The sequence below is a fragment of the Podarcis gaigeae genome (genome assembly GCF_964106915.1).
Source record: "Podarcis gaigeae genome assembly, chromosome: 3".
Lineage (NCBI taxonomy): Eukaryota > Metazoa > Chordata > Lepidosauria > Squamata > Lacertidae > Podarcis > Podarcis gaigeae.
The window spans coordinates 84,246,310-84,264,312 of NC_139680.1; the positions used below are offsets into that span (position 1 = coordinate 84,246,310).

The 18,003-nt window shown below is 44.2% G+C and overlaps 1 protein-coding gene across 3 annotated transcripts in view; it reads left to right on the forward strand.

Moving 5' to 3' along the window:
- The first annotated feature begins 4,021 nt into the window (after positions 1-4,021).
- The window catches only part of LOC310841338 (uncharacterized protein), a 28,707-nt gene continuing 14,725 nt past the window's right edge, over positions 4,022-18,003 (forward strand). For 2 of the 3 annotated variants that reach the window (XM_083732205.1, XM_083732204.1), the window contains exons 1-11: positions 4,022-4,160; positions 7,751-7,827; positions 8,799-8,965; positions 10,159-10,385; positions 11,241-11,393; positions 11,542-11,659; positions 12,485-12,635; positions 13,572-13,735; positions 14,383-14,428; positions 15,601-15,740; positions 17,316-17,448. In XM_083732205.1, coding sequence (XP_083588331.1) covers positions 4,118-4,160; positions 7,751-7,827; positions 8,799-8,965; positions 10,159-10,385; positions 11,241-11,393; positions 11,542-11,659; positions 12,485-12,635; positions 13,572-13,735; positions 14,383-14,428; positions 15,601-15,740; positions 17,316-17,448 — 1,419 coding nt within the window. In that variant the 5' untranslated portion in view covers positions 4,022-4,117. The remainder of the gene's footprint in view (positions 4,161-7,750; positions 7,828-8,798; positions 8,966-10,158; positions 10,386-11,240; positions 11,394-11,541; positions 11,660-12,484; positions 12,636-13,571; positions 13,736-14,382; positions 14,429-15,600; positions 15,741-17,315; positions 17,449-18,003) is intronic. The other variant, XM_083732206.1, reaches the window with a different exon arrangement.

Below are 18,003 nucleotides of genomic sequence, written 5' to 3' on the forward strand. Positions count from 1 at the left end.
ACAACATTCTCCTTCAAACCTCAGTACTGATAACTGTTGTAATACCATTCTGAGTTGTGTTTGTATCTACTTTGTGGAGAGCAGGGAATGGCACTTGTTTTGCATGTGGAGTTTCTCAATCAAACTCCAACTGTACTTTCTACGTACTGGTATTTCCTTCTGCAGTCAGTTTGTTAGATCCCACCTGTGTGGGATTCTACAGGAAATTAATTGACATCTTAGGAATTTTGAGTGTGAATATTTTACTCTGGAACTCCCAGAAGAAGATCCAGGATGGGTTAGAACTGATGCCAGTCCCTTCCTTTCACTTTGTTGTATTTAATACCAGGACTCTTTTGAACAAGTTTTGTCTGTAATAGGGCTTGGCAGAAAGCTCACTGATCAAATGCATCTGGGCTGGTTTTGGGAACAAAGGCAGAAAGAAGCCTGTCTTGGCTTCTGTGTGAAACTGCTGGATCCTGTTTTACCTATTAAACTAGAACTCTTCCATGTTATCTGCCTTGGCTAAAAGCCAATCATCAATGCTGATTTGCATTCTTCAGTTTTCTATGTCTAATTCTAATTTCCGTGTCCTTGTATAAATATTCATTGCTTGCTTTAAGTCCCCCTCTTATTTTGCCTGTGGTTGTAAATGTGCTCTGTGTCTCTTCTAAGCTTTGAAATACTGCTGGTCTTTATAAATTTTATGAGCGTTCTCAAGGATGCTCTCAGGGCTCAAGGACGACAGACAGAAACACATCAGAGTAACCACCCTTGCTTGCAGCTTCAGCTTGTGTCTCCCTGTTTGGCTTAAAACTAAATATCCTTAGGATTAGGACTTCATTCAGATCTGTTTTAATATAAGAGGAAAGAGAGGTTTCCCCAGTCTCATCAAAGGGAGACTTATACTTTCTCCATTTAACCATTTAACTAATGGGCTGGCTTCAAGTTATGGGGCAACACAGTATGATTGGCACTCCCGAGCTGCCATCTTCTATAGCAAAAGCCCGGAAAATTATCTCCCAGAAGGTAAGTAATTTCTTTGGATAGCTTCCTTTAAACATCTCTACTAGTTATTATTGAATATCTCCTTGTTCTTAACAGGGATAAAAATGTGTTCTTTTGTTCTCTAAATAAAAAAGTGACATTTAAAAGGGGGGGTGGAATCAGTGGGACAATGTGATTACTTATGTCCCTCCTCAGGAAGAGTTCTCTAGGTCAGAAAGCAGCTGGGGGGATGGCATTTCATTTGCTTTCTCGGCTTACTGAACCCTTGTGTGTGGGTTTGATACTACCTTCATTGCATCCTAGACATACTAGATCCAATGTTTTAAAAGAACAATTAACATTCAGGTGTTGTTTGAATTGCTGTAGAATGCTATGTTCGGGGGACTGGGGAAGGTGAGAGAAAAAACATCCATTAAAACCCAACACCAATTAGGAGTTGGACCATTTAAGTCCTCCCACACCCACCTTCCTGTCCACTTAGATCGGGGGGGCAGGGGAGCCCTTTCCCACTTTCCCCAGAGGTTCATCTGATGGTGACACAGGAAACGGTCTTCTCTGTGCTAGTGCCCAGTATGTGGAATCACCTCCCTCTTTGGCAGTGCTTACAGGCTGACCAGACCATTGCACTTTTAACAGGTGATCTGTGATCTGGCAGCCCGGCATTTAAATGTGGCATGATCCTCCATTTTCTGTTGGTCTTGGATTTGTATAACTGCACTGTTGCTTTCCTTGTTACACTTTTTGTAGGGTTTGTGTGAGTGTGTGTGTTTATTATTATTGATTTGAGCTCCCTTGGGAGGATATAAAGTTAATGATAATAATAATAATAATAATAATAATAATAATAATAATAATAATAATAATAGTAAAAATAATAAAAATAAATAAAATTGTCTCTGTAAGCCACTTTGGTTATCTCATGATAGAAGTGGAAAGCTGGATATAAATCTTTTAAGTCATCATTATAATCTATGAGACACTGGTATTCTGGTTGAGTATTTGGAAAAGTTGTATTACCGAGTCAGGGAAAAACATACTCAGATTGATAGTTTAATACAAGTAGTGAGCTGTCAATGGTACATTATGTATTCACTGATGGTTACTGTAAGAGAAAACCAATGACTGAAGATTCAAGGCTGTCACCTACTGGTAAGTTTCAGAACTGATTACACCTAAGTATTGATTGTGATAAATAGGGAGGCTTTTCTTGCTAATGAGTTGACCTACAGCTGGTGTAAATTTTATCGTTTCACCCTTTTCCCTTTTCAGACCCACTTGGCTAGGAAATGTTCTGTCCATGCAAAATGCATAGAAAAAATATTGCCTTCTGTGGGCAAAGTATTTGGCGTGCTTTTTCTTCCCCTTTCTTGTCTTCTTCCTCCTCTGCTCTCACAGCTTTAAAGGGGGGGGGGGCAAATAGGAGTTGCTAAATTTATTTTCTAGTTGATACTTTGTATAGTACAAGCTTGTTAGATATACTTGAATTGTCTCCACAATGAGGAACAGCATAGAAAATCTTAAAAGTGCCCATTTAAAAACAAGTGCCATGGTAACACATGGTAACCATGTACACCTGCATGATTTTTGGTAGCAGGATTATTTTAAGGTGGGGTGGGGAATCTCAAGCCCAGGAACTGAATGTTGGCCTCAGGACTCTCCCAAAGCCACATCCTCTGTCCCCAGGACACGCCTCTGCACTGCGCTCTTGAGAGCTTCTGCCTGGCTAGAATGTGCCAGTAAGCTGGTGACGATGCCCCTAGCTTGTGTCCAAGATCATATGTGTAGAAGCTACTGGCTTTTGCGTGGCTGGAGTGCTCCTTCCACTTTTGTCTCTGGTTCCAGCCCCAACCACCGCCACCCAACCACAGCAAGGCTGGCCTTGAGAAAGTACAACCCCAGAGCTGGAAAGGAAGCTTCCCATACTGATCAGATAACACTATCCATAGCAACTTTTAAGCATTTTAACAAACCTAGACAGCATCTTAAAAAGCAGAGACATCACCTTGCCGACAAAGGTCTGTATAGTTAAACCTATGGTTTCCCCAGTAGGGATGTATGGAAGTGAGAGCTGGACCATAAAGAAGGCTGATCGCCGAATAATTGATGCTTTTGTATTATGGTGCTGGAGGAGACTCTTGAGAGTCCCATGGACTGCAAGAAGATCAAACCTCTCCATTCTGAAGGAAATGAGTGCTCACTGGGAGGACAGATCCTAAAGCTGAGGCTCCAATACTTTGGCCACCTCATGACAAGAGAAGACTCCCTGGAAAAGACCCTGATGTTGGGAAAGATGGAGGGCACAAGGAGAAGGGGAAGACAGAGGATGAGATGGTTGGACAGTGTTCTCGAAGCTACCAGCATGAGTTTGACCAAACTGCGGGAAGCAGTGAAAGACAGGAGTGCCTGGCGCACTCTGGTCCATGAGGTCACGAAGAGTCGGACACAACTAAACGACTAAACAACAGCAGCAGCAGCAGCAGCTGCATGGAAGCAATATTTGGCAGAATCCAAGGCTGTCATGTAATAGGAGGACAGAAACCAGTTTACGTGGATCCTTGGGGTCAGCCCTTCATTCCCAAATAACTCAGTACAGTATATGTGGACGCAGCATTAATGCAGAAACCTCAGAGCAGCCAACTGGCTGTCACTTTATTGCTGCCATCTCAAGCAGTGTTTAAACGAGATGGAAACTACCCTTCGGTGTAGTTATATTATGGCCAGAAACTCAATAAAGTTATTATCTGGGTTGACAAGCCCTTGGCTGACACTAGAATTAAGCAGATCAGAGCACAAAAGCAAGTGAAGGATTTGAGAAGCTGTGACTTGCTCTGCCACCCAGTAAGTGTAGGGAAATCGCTCAGCTTAGCAACTGCTGTTTGATAGAGGGAGGTGCCTCAAGCCTCAGCTTAATGGGTTGAGGACTGCTCCGCACTTCACCTGTAAACCATCTGCAGAGCTGCCTCTGCTGGGGACAAACAGGTACTCTGGAAGATTGAGAAGCCTACCTTGCTCCACCCAGTGACTCAGTTGCCACCAACTGTAAATACTTCCCCTGTAAACAGAGCTTCAGTTGAGTGAAAGCAAACAGGAGAGGAGAGGAAAAGAAGTCTTCTCCACAATCACCCTAAAAATGCACGTAACAGAAGGGCCCAGAACCAAGACTCCAGGAACAGGTGAGTATAATTTATTCTGGATAGGGATGCTGGAGAAGTCAATCAAATGGAAATGGGAGCACAAATCACCACTATTGGCACATTCATTTGAGGTCAGGAATGGAAATCTTGTAAGCAAAATACATGTAGTATTCGGTATTGATGGGGTTTTTTGTCCAGAAATTTATGTAAACCATTATGTTTTTTTCTGCATTGTTTTTCATGTTTCCCTTCCATTGAAATGCATTGAAATTAATTGCACAATTGATTACTTTGGTTTTGGCCTAGATGAATAATGTAGGTTTTAGCAGAAACTGAACTGTAGCAGAACAGAAAGAGTGCTGATTGTGATAAGCACAGGACAGGGTGGAAATTGCTGCCTCCTTACATTCCTTACTGCTGAATAATGGTCTGATTCAGGGATAAGTGCATGAGTTGGAGGATGAGCCTTTTGAAATGAACTTCATCCTGGGGGGGATGGAGCTGGAATGAAGCTATAGCCACGTAATAGTTTCCCAGAACGGCAAGCTTCCTTTTTTTGTGTGGCCATCTCATATATGTCCTTCTGCTCTGGCATTTGCTCTTCCCAAAAGGGATGTCCCACTTGAAAACCATAGAGAGACATACCAGGCAGCAGTAGTGAGTGGTTGCTAGGCAACCACATTCTAGAGAACAGTTTAGGGATGGGCAATGTAGCCAAGAAGTGGAAAAAGAGATCTGAGTTTTTCAGCTGCCTGAGAGGAGCCTGTGTTTGGGGATATGCAGTTTAAAAAGAGATTAAGAAGTTCCAAAAAGATGCAGGATGTGGACTTTGAGGTCACCCAATGAAACCAATTAACTACAGGTGTGAGACGGATCAAGGGAAGTACTTCTTTACACAACCTATCATTAACATATGGAACTCATAGCCACAAGATGTGCTGATGGACCAGTGGTTTTGATGGCTTCAAAAGGAGATGATATATTCACAAGGAAAGGTCTAACAGTATGAAACTTCCATGTTCAGAGACAGTTAAGCTTCATATGGTCATTCGGAGATAAGCCTTGTGCGTCCAAAGTGATGAGTGTCTAACTCTAAATCAAAGAGTGTAAGAGTGGAATGGCTCCAAGTTACTGAAGGTTGACTTTTAGACTCATTCAGTTACTTAGCTTTTTGTCTTCCTTTTCTGTTGTGCTCCTTCTTTACATCTGGCTCCTTACAACTAAACTTGAACTTTCCTCTCCCACCTATTGCCTGATGAAATGCAGAGAGAAAACAGGGAAAGGTGGCACAGAAAAATGGAGGCCAAATTCAAGGAAAACATGCAGTTAAATGCAATTATCAATATGTTTTACCATATGGTTAAAGATGCTTTGAAATTTAAGTAGGAATATTTACCTTACTGTGTATTTTTTAAAAAAATAATAATAATTATTTGCATTTTCAAAAACGGGAACAGAGAGCATACCTTACTATGTACTAAATAGCCCCTGGATTGACCTTCATGTATTTTAAACTTTCATTTACAGCCCAACCCTCCCTGAAGCTCAGGCTGGCATGCATGGTTCCCTCCTTCCATTTAATCCTCGCAATTATTATGTGAGGTAGGTTAGCATAAGTAGTGATTGGCCAAAGGTCACCCAATGAGCTTCATGACTGGAAGTTTGAACCTGGGTCTTCCCAGTTTGACACTCTAACCATTACATTAGGGGGTTGCTATCATGTGCCTTCCAATACCTTCTCGGGTATCCTCGGGCATCCCCATTCAGCTGTAACAGTGCCCCCCCCCCCACATCTCCTCCAAGTGTCCCTGTCAAGGTTGACTAGAAGACTCCTGCTGGTTTTCAAATATTCTCAGGGACGGACTTTGGTAATCCTTCATAATATGGCGCCCTGCGTGAGGCCAAAATTTGGTGCCCCCAAATAGATCTTCTGAATTGTGGATCTTCTCAATTTTGTTTCCCCCTCCGTTCTGCGCCCTGTCCAGGGCGGAACTGCCTGCACCACGCTAAATCTGGTGCTGCTATTCTGTTTGCTGTTACTCCACCCTTCAATATTTTCACTGCTATGGAATGTAGATATTAGTTCTGCTTATCTCATGCCTTGCTGTGACATGCTCTATGGGGAGCTGGCTTCAGGCAACAGGCCAATTGGCAGGCCAACTCTGCATTACGAAAACATCTGCAAATGTGACATGGTGGCTGGCAACATCAACCCTGCCGTGTGGGAATCCCTTCCAGATGACCTCAGTGGCTGGAGACAAACAGTCATGTCGTGTATCCATAGCAGTGACCAGAGAAAGAAAGACTGCTGGGAGGAGCGCAGAAAAAGCAAACACCCTGGTGCATCTGCAGCAGCCCAACCAGACACCTACATCTGCCCCAGCTGCAACAAAACATGTCTCTCCTGTATCGGTCTCTACAGCCACAGCAGGCTCTGTAACCATCCAGCAATTTGACCCCCAAAGCCACACTCCGCCATTGTCTCCTGAAACAGATGGATACCAGCAATGGCAACAAATGTTGTGGTGTTTTCTCACTATCTGGAACACTGTATTTTAAAGTAGAGTGTTGCTCTATCTTCACTTTCTGATTAAAGGTTTATACATACTGTTATAATGGTGTCCTTTCAAATGTTTCTTCTTCTTTTTTGGAATAATAGAATCATAGAATTGTAGAGTTGGAACAGGCCCCCCAGGGTCATCTAGTCCAACGCCCCACGATGCACGAATCTCAACATGTGGTCCCCGCATTCAATTTGAAACCAGACCAGACCCTGCTTAGCTTTGCAAATGTGCTAGCAGTTTTATTGTGTTGCTTTTAAGTCTGCAAAGCCATATCTTGTGTGTAATTTTGGATGTGTGCGATATTAAATTATTCAGACCGGTTTTGTATGCATCCCCCAAGAAAGTGTTCACATTGCATCTGAAGCACAAGATTAAATACACACAAATCTCATACACCTTGCCCAGCCTTCTTTATTACACACATGGATGGTATTGTGATATATGGAAAGAAAGAAAAAGCCATCCTCAAAACACACCAAAACTTAAATGAGCATTAAAAAATTACCTCACAAGAATTGCAGGTATCCAAATATTTCAAATCTGAAACCTGAAGAAAATACTGAGAGAGACAAGCCATTTCTCAATTTCAGCAGAATATCTTTCTCACTGTGTGGAAAGTGTCATGATACGCTTTTCAGAGTGGCTATTTTAGTCTCTTACAGAAAAAACAACTCATTGTATTGCACCCGAAAGACTAACCAAACTATTAAGATATGACTTCAGGTGCATCTGATGAAGTGAATTGTAGAATTCTAGAAACATTCATGCCATAATTTGTTAAGGTGCCACAAGACTCTGTTATTACATGATTTAATTGTGACTGTAATATGATACCTCCAAAATGTAGTACTTCAGCATATTTTTTGTGGCGCCATCCTGTCTTAACTGAGATGTTCTGAACTCTGGCTGCCATCAGCTCCTGTTAAAGTATCCATGAATGATTCCAGATGAGGTTTCCCTTATGCAAACCAATGATGTCTTGCTCCTGGGTGTTGTAGAGGTCTGTGTGAGGCTTGTAGACCTCAGTGTCTTACATTGCTGCCATGGTTTTTGATTTTGTTTCAGAGCATGAGCTTCTAGAGGAGCTGCTGACTTATGATGACCTCTTTCTGGAAACATTCAATGCTTTTCTGGCTATGCCTGTGAGTAGAGGTCACATCTTTCCCTGTTATCTGAACTCTGGGTTTTGGCTGGGTTAGAAGGATACTTTCACAGTTGTAACATGCTGTTCTTCTTAGAGAACAGTGCATTGGGGTTTGATTTTGGGGGATATTTGTGGGAAAGGGCTGCATGCAAAAGGTCCCAGATTCAATCCTTGGTATTTCCCATGTGGGAATGCGAAGTGTTTCTTCCTGAATTCCTAGAAAGCCACTGCTTAGTAGGTGTGGATAATACTGAGCTAAATGGACTGGTGGTTTGACTTGGTATAACGAAGGTTTCTATAAGATCAGGACTGGGCAAGGAGAATTAATCCTTGCCCCACCTCACACTGCAACTCTGATGAATATTGCCCCCGAAGCTGTATGTAAATGGAGATTTCATTCCCAGGGTTTATAATGGCTCCAGGAATGAATTTTCATTGGGATCACAGTGGATGCGGGGAGAAGGGCAAATAGCAGAGGTGGCCAGATCCATTGGGACTGGTAGGTCAGAAAGCTGGGAGACCAACAGCAGGGGGAGCCAGAGCCCATGGAAGACAGAACCAAGTACCGTATTTCCATTTGTGTCCCCATCTTCCATTCCTGGCCTCTCACCTCCCATGACACACTTCTAAAAACATTTTATAAATGTGAGGCATGACTGAAGATATGCATAAGCACATTTGCATTTTTTAAAACAGTTACTTGTTTGATGCAATGAGTAAGGACAAGACGAAATGCTTGCTTAGTTGCCCTTCCAGCATTCCACTTTCTGGTATATATATTTGTAGCACTGGTTGCAAAGCCAGGTTTTAATGGCTGCTGAAGGACCTGAGGTGAATGACTGCTCAGAAATACTATGTGCTCATATTCTTCTTAGAACCAAAAGTGACCTCTGCAGACACTGTTCTACCAGCTTTTCAGGTGATGTGTCACTTTCCTGCCTAAAGGGATGCTTTTTCTCTTTCAAGTAGGCTTTCCCTCTTAGACTGCATTACGACCGGCTGACAGGACGACTGCAGGAGCTGGATGGCTTCCTCTTGCCAATTGGGTCAAATTCCCTTTGCTATGGAGCAACCGATACAGAGAGGGAAAGGGCCCTGAGCTGGTTAGCGCAGGAGCGCTTCCTCCCATTTCAAAGGTCGAGCACTGGATCTGTTTGCATTTTCCTATACAATGCTCTACACTATTTCTTACATTTCCATTGACCTGTCACATTGCATTTTAATCTTGCAAAGAGGGAAATGGACAGGAAACACGGAAGCCATTGACTGTCATGTAGTGTATAATATGCCCATTCTACAGATCAGTAAGTCTCTGACATCCAGCAGTTTTATTTGTTTGGCCCAGTCATGTTCACAGCTAGAACAACAGAACCAGTTCCTGTGCTTAATTTCATCCCATATTATATTGGGCCCCTTAATTACTTTCAGAAGCGGCACTGAGCTCTGGGACATGACTCCTTCCATGCAGTATTGCATTAATCACAGGCAACCAAAGAGGATAATTTGAGCATGTACTTTTCCTTCCCTCATAAGTAACAACAGCTAAATTTCAAGCCCCTGAGACTAAGGGGCTTGAATAGATATTCTCATGCTGTGTCCAAGCAAATCTGTCCCAGGTTGCAGTCACATGGGATGAAGACCCATTGCCTACCATGGACTTCAGAATAAGGGTGCATATGATTGAGATGCAAATCAAGAAATAAACTACTTGAGCATCCACAAATGCAACTGAAGGCATTTTCCAGTGTTATAAAACCCGCCAATACCTTTTGATGCAGGGTTAGGGAACCTGTGGCCCTTCTGATTGTTGAACTCCAACTCCCATCAGTCCCAGCCAGCAGGGTCAAGAATGATGGGAGCTGTAGTCCAGCAGCATCTAGAGATCTCCTCCAGTGCTAAAGATAAAACTAACCAGCATAGACCCCATGTTGCAATATAAGAACAAATTTTCTGAAGAAGTGTGGATGCACATGAAAGCTCATACCAATAACAAACTTAGTTGGTCTCTAAGGTGCTACTGGAAGGATTTTTTAAATTTTGTTTCGACTACGGCAGACCAACATGGCTACCTACCTGTAAACAAATTTTCTGTCACAGAAGCGTGTGCAAGAAGACTTTCTGAAGGGGGGGAGGGATTTGTGAATCATGCCCCCCTTTTCTAATTTGTAAAAGTTAACAGTTTAACTGTGAATACGATGAATGTACCACCTAAAATAATTTTCTAAAGGATAAAGTGGGCTTAGAATAATGCTTTGCGGCCCTTCCTGTGGCCTGGTCTCTGAGCTGTCGCTGTTTCTGAAGCGTTCATTTGCTGCCTGTTTCCTGCTAGGACTCTTTTTTACCTGGAGTATAAACTGGCAAAGCTGTTGCTGTGTCCTCTGGATGAGAAGTACCCAGGGAGTCGCTACGCAATTCGTGGGTTCAGTCGCCAGTCTGACAGCACTGCCATCTCCAGCATCCCCAGCCATTCATCAACAGAGCGGCAGCCCACTGGAGTCCCAAGCCACGTGCTGCTAAGACTTCCTAGCCAAACACGCAGTACTCCAGCCTGCCTAGGTGAATCTCCCTCAGCTGCTGTCTTCTGCACCCTCAGGAGTGGATCTCCTCAGCCATATCTTGGTCCCTTTCCACTGCTGGAGAGATGCCTGTCAGTCTCTTCGCATGTTTAGCTCTCAGACTGCTATTTGGTTGGCTGGAAAGAAGACAAAACTAAGTTGTGTGACTGCCCTTGGAATACTGTGTATAGTTCTGGTTGCCTCACCTCGAAAGGTATTTTAGAAATGGTAAAGGTGCAGAAAATGGTAATGACCAAGGATCACCTCCTTTCCAGCAATAGCAACCTTTTTACTTAGTACATGAAGCTGCCATCGCCTAATAGCCATTGATAGATTTGTTGTCAGTGAATTTGTGGCTAGTTCTTTTTAAAGTAATCTAAGCTAAGATTCCTAAAAGGGACCTGCCATGCAAAAGTAAAATTATTTATGTTGCCTTGACCATGTCAAAAGGGAGTTTGGAAAATGACTTAGATGGGGCAGGATCCAAGCCTTCCTACTGTCACATGAACCCATTGCACTTACAGTGGTACCTCAGGTTAAGTACTTAATTCGTTCTGGAGGTCCGTTCTTAACCTGAAACTGTTCTTAACCTGAAGCACCACTTTAGCTAATGGGGCTTCCTGCTGCCGCTGCACCACCGGAGCACGATTTCTGTTCTCATCCTGAAGCAAAGTTCTTAACCTGAGGTAATATTTCTGGGTTAGTGGAGTCTGTAACCTGAAGCGTATGTAACCCGAGGTACCACTGTATTTCTATTCCACACCCAGGTGGGGAGCAAGCCTCGCCATCCATCAGCTCATCTGTAAACATTTTCCTTCTGATACCTCTAACCTTCTGTCTCCATGCTTTCCTGCAGGACATTTTGTAAGATCATCTGGCCAAACCTCCACTGAGATATCTTTGGAGTTCCCAGGTATCTTGAGTTTAGCTCTATCTCCAGCCGCAGAACATCTGAGCAGGCTCCAGCTCCAGAGACTCCTGTCTGACTCCAGCATACGAAGAGCAACTGGTAGGAACCCTGCAGCTAGGTTGGGGAAATTGGAGGTTGGCTAAGAGCTGACTGGAAAAGGGTGCATTCATTGCCCTGGCCCCTGGAAGGAAGTGCTTTCAAAGGTCAGCTATTTGTGATTTTGCTTCTGATATGCGTCCCCTTACAGGAAGGCTCAGAAGTGGCTGGACCAATGCTGGTGAGCCAGTGGTAACTCCAATTCATCTAAGCAGAGTTGCTCTTGCCTCCTCGCCTGATCAAGAATTCACTGAACTTCACATGGATGGGTAAGTCTGGCTGCTAAAAGTGCCATGACGAGGATACCAAATTATTTCTAACCAAGTTAATGTAATGTTCTCCTGCCAGATGAAATGGTCTTGTGAAACCTGAAATCTGTTGTGCAATGTGTACGGCGCAGCTCACTTTTCATGGTGACGATGAATTCAAGCTTTCCATGCTTGAGAGTTATCTAATGCAAAATGCTGTTGCCAGAATATTTACTGGATAAAGGTTATCAGAACAGAATTATGTCCATATTGGTTGATCTACAATGGTGGCCAGTCCAGTACTGTGCCCAATTTAAGCAGTGGCGTAGCGTGGGGGGTGCAGGGGGGGCCGGCCGCACCGGGCGCAACATCTGGGTGTTAGGGTTAGGGGGCGCAAATCCACGGGTTAGTGGGCGCAAATCCACGGGTTAGGGGGTGCAAATTACTTGCCTTGCCCCGGGTGCTGACAACCCATGCTACGCCACTGAATTTAAGGCAATTGTTTTAAGCTTTAAAAACCTAAAACAGCTTGGGACCTGAGTACCTTACAGACTGCTTTCTTCTATATGTTCCTCCCTGCATGCCTTGTTTGTCTTATGAGAATATGATCCAGATTTCTTGGCTGCCTGAAGCACAGCAACACGGTGTTGTGCTTTATCAGTGGTGGCACCCATCCTGTATATTCTACAGGCATGTTGTAATAGTATGTTTCCTGCATCAGACTAAATGAACTTTGATATCCCTTTGAACTTTCTAATTCTGTTAATGCCCTAAGATTTGCCTGCAAAAAGCCGTCCCCATCAATTGTCTGGTTTTGACACACTGTTCCATCTGTTCCTTTCGAAGTTGCCAGAAGCCATTTTCAGGTCCTGGGAAGGTATTGCAGTTTGACTTGAATGAGACAAGGAAGTCCCAGGAAGGGGAAGGGGACACATTTCTTTTGCCTTGCTTTGGAAGTGCCGCTCTGCAGCAGCTAAAAGAAGAGATCCTAGGGACTGTGAGTAATGTGGCATCCTGATGAGAAACTTGGCTTGGGGGCATTCTCTCTATCCAGCTCATCTTCCCTGCTTCCTGACTTATATGGATCCATCTGTATAGCATAGCTCAGTCGGTTAGAGTGTGATGCTGATAAATGCCAAGGTTGCAGGTTCGATCCTGAAAGGGACAGCTGCATATTCTTTCATTGCAGGGGTGTCAACTATATGATCCTCAAGGTCCTTCCCAAGTCTCTGATTCTCTGATCTTGTATTTCAATGATGACTACCAAAGTCACAGGAGAAAAGTTGGTTGTCTCACTCTGTTCAATGGTGATGTGAACTGCAGTGTTAACAACAGTGGCCCTATTAGGGCATTCGGTCTCCATGCGTGGTTTAGGTTGATTAAAGTTTAGGTTGATTAAAGTTATAGACTGCGTCCCACTACAAAAAGTCCCAACACAGTTTACAACCAAAATAGAAATGTAATAATAATAATAATAATAAATTGCACAAACATGTTAAAGACATAGTAAAGAATACAGTGTCATGAAAGAATTAGTTCTCAAGAACATGACAAACAGTCAGTTGAAAGGAAAACACAATTGTTTTTGCCCGGTGCTGAAACAATGGTGCCAGGTGGACCTCCCTGAGGAGAGCATTCCATAGACAGGGGGGCTACTATAGAAAAGACCCATTCAGGGCTGTACTTGGCACCAGGGGCCTCCATGAGTAAACTGGGTAAAAATGGCATGTTGGAAAGGGCAGGACTTTGAAGCACCACACACACACCCCACTTCTCCCTGCATGTAACTTTCCCCATTTTTCCCTCTTGTGCAACGTAGCCTTAGAATGGGCCCTCAGATATATAGCTGTGGGCAGGTGGCATTTCCTTCTCCTCTCAGGTGCTTACAGCTCTACCAGCTGTCTTCCCCCCCTCCCTCCCTCTTGTATTGCAGAGGGCTGGCATGGACAGCTTCAGGGAGTTCCTCCATGGCACACTGGGAATTCACCTCCTTGACTTCTGGATTGACTGTGAGGATATTATGGAGCACACCACGCGCCTGGAGAAGGCCAGAACTGCATCCCAGGAGATCCAGCTGTTCTTTTTCAGTGCTCTTCGGTATGGATGCAAATGAATTTTTCAAACTAGATGTGGAGGAGAATGGCTATACAGATGTGACATGGGAGATCCCTGACTGGGTCTTTTTATAAAGCACTTGTTGCAGTGCTGTAGCTACAGGGAGCAAGGGCCTAGCCATCATCATCATCATCATCATCATCATCATCATTATTGCCCTGGGTGAAGCCTCCGGGGGGGGGGGTGAGCCAAATTGGGTCTTTGACCTGGGTGAAATAAAGCCTAGTTTCGCCCCTGCTTGTTAGCTGGCAGAAGATGCTTAATCCTTTCTGTCATGCTGTTTACCAAAACTGTATCACCTTCAAAGCTGCTATTAGGTCAACAGCATGGATAAAAATCCACCACCTATGAGATGATTGTACTTCCCGCACCCCCAGTGGGGCTAATAGCGATGCTGGTGCTGTCTTGCACCACATGACCACCACTTCAGTGTTTCTTAAACATCTGGGTGGTATCACACTAGAAGAGAGCCCCATGCAGGCTGATGCCATGATGGTTAGCAACAAACCGGCTCTCTAAGTTATGTGGCCCACCCACTTGCCCCACCAAATCTAAGTTTCTGGCTCAGCCAGCTTGCACTCAGCTCAGACTTTTCCTGCTCTAGCTTTTCCTTCTTCTTTTGTTGGCAGGAGCATTCAAGCCAAGTACAAGGTGATGCTTCCTCCTGCCTGTCGGGTGAGTAATGCTGCTCGGGGTGCAGGTGCCCCTGCGTTTTTCCAGGTCACAGCTTTAAGAGAACCTTTGCTCTCCCCGGGGAAACTGACAAATCTGCCAACTGCGTAGCTCAGCTGCTAGCCTGCATGGGGGTGGAAGCCCAGGGCCAAATGTCTACCTCCTACCACCTCCTCTGTCAGGGAAATTCTTTGTTTCCTGAAGCTGTAGCCTGAATCTCATGATGGGTGGTGGTGGGGGGGAGGTGTGTTTTGTATCAGAGCAAGTTTCTGTTTCCTCTTTCTATCCTCCCTCTGTTGGCCTTTTTACCATTGTTTCCAACTTTGCATTGTGGGTGCTTCCAGACATGGACTATTTTTGCAGCATTCAGTAACGGCTGTTCTGCTTTAAAAATAAAAGCTCATTGCAGATTGATTCTGCATCACGCCACTGTCTCCACACCTTCCAATTGTGGGTGGACCTATACCAAAACTGCAATCACCAGCTCTTTGTGTCTCGTTCAAATGACAGTCTTGTCCTTTTGTGTTATTTGACAAAGACATCTGATTTGTTCCTCCTCCCTGGCTAGGATAATCTCCGCCCCTCACTTATGCCTTTTTGGACCATCTTAAGACAAGTCAGCAGGACATGAGAGTTATCAAAAGTCTTTAGCAAAGTCTTAAAAAGGCATCACCTTAGAGCACCTACACGGATAGTTCTATGTATAGAACTCAGGAAACTCTCTTGGAGGACCCCCAAAAAATTAAAGGAAAAAACAAATGGAAGTATATTTCCAAAACATAAGATAAAAAATAAAATAAAATAAAAGGTACATACAGCAACAGTGTTTTGTGTTGTGCAGGCTCCTATTTGTTATGTGCAAATGGCTTTAGATACCTATTAGGTCCATAAATTACCACATAGCATATATTCAACACAGAAAGCAGTGACAATTTGTTGTTGACCAGGACAGCTGGACATATAAAGGGCCCCATTACCTTCAGTAGCTTAGGGCCTCATCAAACCTAAATCAGGCCCCTAGACACATCCTTGTATTAGAGGAACTTTGCCCGGACTCAGCCAGTGTGAGAGCAATAAAGGAGGTGGTAGCAACTGCAAATGTCTAGAAGAAACATGACAAGTGGTTATTTAATTTCCATAATAACATTACTGCTTTCCTGACCCTCTGCTGGCAGCAGCAACGTGATGAAACTTCAAGCCTTGAGGAGACTGTTTTTGCTGCCTTGAGCAGAAACCAATACGATGCTTTGAGGCGCCTGCGCTCCTACTGGGTTCCCCGGTTTCTCATTCACCACCAGAGGACCAGGCAGTGCAGGTTTGTGTGTTGAGGGATCATGAAATGAACGGGAATTTGGGGTGTGTGGAATGGGTTATTTTTTTCAGCTGCACTGGGCAGTAAAATGATATTTCTCTGTGTTATTTACTGAGTTGAATAGGATCCAAAATGCAGCAGTCTGATTGGTCTTAGAACAATAGGATTCAGAATGCAGCAGTCTTATTGTCCCTAGAACAAAAGGATCCAGAATGCAGCAGTCTGATTGGTCCAAAGGAGCCACCCAATCCAGCTCCAGGTGAAAGTGAATCCGCAACCTGATTGGCCTACAGGTGAATCCCGGAATTAGCCAATCACGTGGGACCCATTGTGTAAATAATGTATTTAAAGCAGACATTCTGGGAGAACTTCCATTCCTCCTCACCACTATGAGCTGAATAAAGAGCATGAAATCCACTCTCGACTCTGAGTATATTTCACTCTGGCAGCAAAATTCAATAACCAGAGAGGCCTTTGACAGGAAGATGAGGCAACGTCTTTTTCGTTTAGAGAAAAGGCGAGTAAGGGGTCACATGATAGAAGTTTATGAAATTACGAACGGCATGGAGCAAGTGGATAGAGAAAGGTTTTTCTCCTTCCCTTCTAAACACTAGAACTTGTGGGCATAAAATGAAGCTGAATGTTGGAAGATTCAGGGCAGATAAAATAAAGCGCTTCTTCATGCAGTTAAACTATGCAGTTAAACAGGGGGCAGTGATGGTCACCAACTCGGATGGTTTCAGGATTAGACAAATTCATGGAGGTTAATGGCTACTAGCCATGATGGTTATACTCTGCCTAAATAGTCAGAGGCAGAAATGCTTCTGAATGCCAGAATTCGGAGGAGGAGATAGTAATGTTGTGCTCAGGTCCTGTTTGCAGGATTCCCACAGGCACCTGGTTGGCCACTGTGAGAACAGGATGCTGAAATAGATGGGCCATTGGCCTGATCCAGCAAGCTCTTCTTATGTTCTTATGAGAGATCTAGGGCAGGTAAACAGGAGCTTGGATTATTGCACAGAATCATTGAGTTGGAAGGGAGGCCAAAGGGGGATCTAATCCAGTCTCCGACCAATGCATGGAACTCCCTACTTTCACTAGAGCAGGGGTGGGGAGCCTCAGGCCTCAGGGCCAAATGCAACCCTCCATGCTTCTCTGCCTAGCCCTTGGGACTCTCCCAATGCCACACCTCTCACCAGCCTAGCTTTGCACCTTCCTTGGGTGCTCTTGCCAGGCTGCAATGTGCCCTTGAACTCTGGCAATGCCTCCTGCTTGCCTAGTTGGAGGCCAGAGAGGGATGTGTGAAGAAACTAGCCTTCTGTACAGAAGGTAAAATTCACATTCATTGTTACATATTAACAGCTGCTACATTGAACATTTAAAAGTGATCTTCATGTGGTGACTATAATGTGCAAATTGGCTCCTCAGGGCGCTTGCATTCTCTGTTGTCTTCCTCAAGCTGAGGAGTTTGCTGATGTCCTATCGTCTCCCTCTCTCTTTCAAACGGGGAAAGGGGAAGGCTGTTTGTTGGCTCAAAATAATGCCAGCCTATTTATGTTAACACTTCTGAATGCTTAGGCTCAGTTCAGGCTTCCCAGTCGACAAGGAGCTCTTCCCAAGTACTGACTTCCTGTCCTCTCTTAACATGGCGGCATTGCTTCCTGTTGTGGATGACCAAAGGGACACAATGAGAAATGAAGACTCGAGAATGGTGTGCGTACCAACCCTTTAAAATCACAGAATGCTTGCTTCTGTTTTATTTCTGACCTATACTGTTATCCTGTGATCATAAATAACTCTCTTGATGTAAGATATGCAGGTGAATTTCTCCCTGCTGCAACCCTTTCCCCCTCCTCCAGCAGTTTGATCATCCCATGGTCTGTAATTGACTAAGTTAAGGTGACTTGAAATTAACGTGACTTAGGGACTTGTGGGAAACTCGCATGAGAATTTGGGGTGAGCCAGGTCTCTTTAAAGCAGGGGGTGGGGAAGCTGTGCCCCCCAGATGTTGCTGGACCACAACTCCCATCATTCCTGACCATTGGCCATGCCAGCTGGGATTGTTGAGAGCTAGGATTCAGTCACATCTGGATAGCTGCAGATTCCCAATACATGCTTCCAGGCTTTCACTTGTAGTCGTGGTGACCAAGTATGTATTTAGGGTAACTCTGCTTTATCAAATAATCTGAGTTTCAGAATGGCCTTGGAGAATCTGGACACAGTTCTAGCCCTTGTCCACTCCATCTAGCAGTGAGGCCCTGAAGGA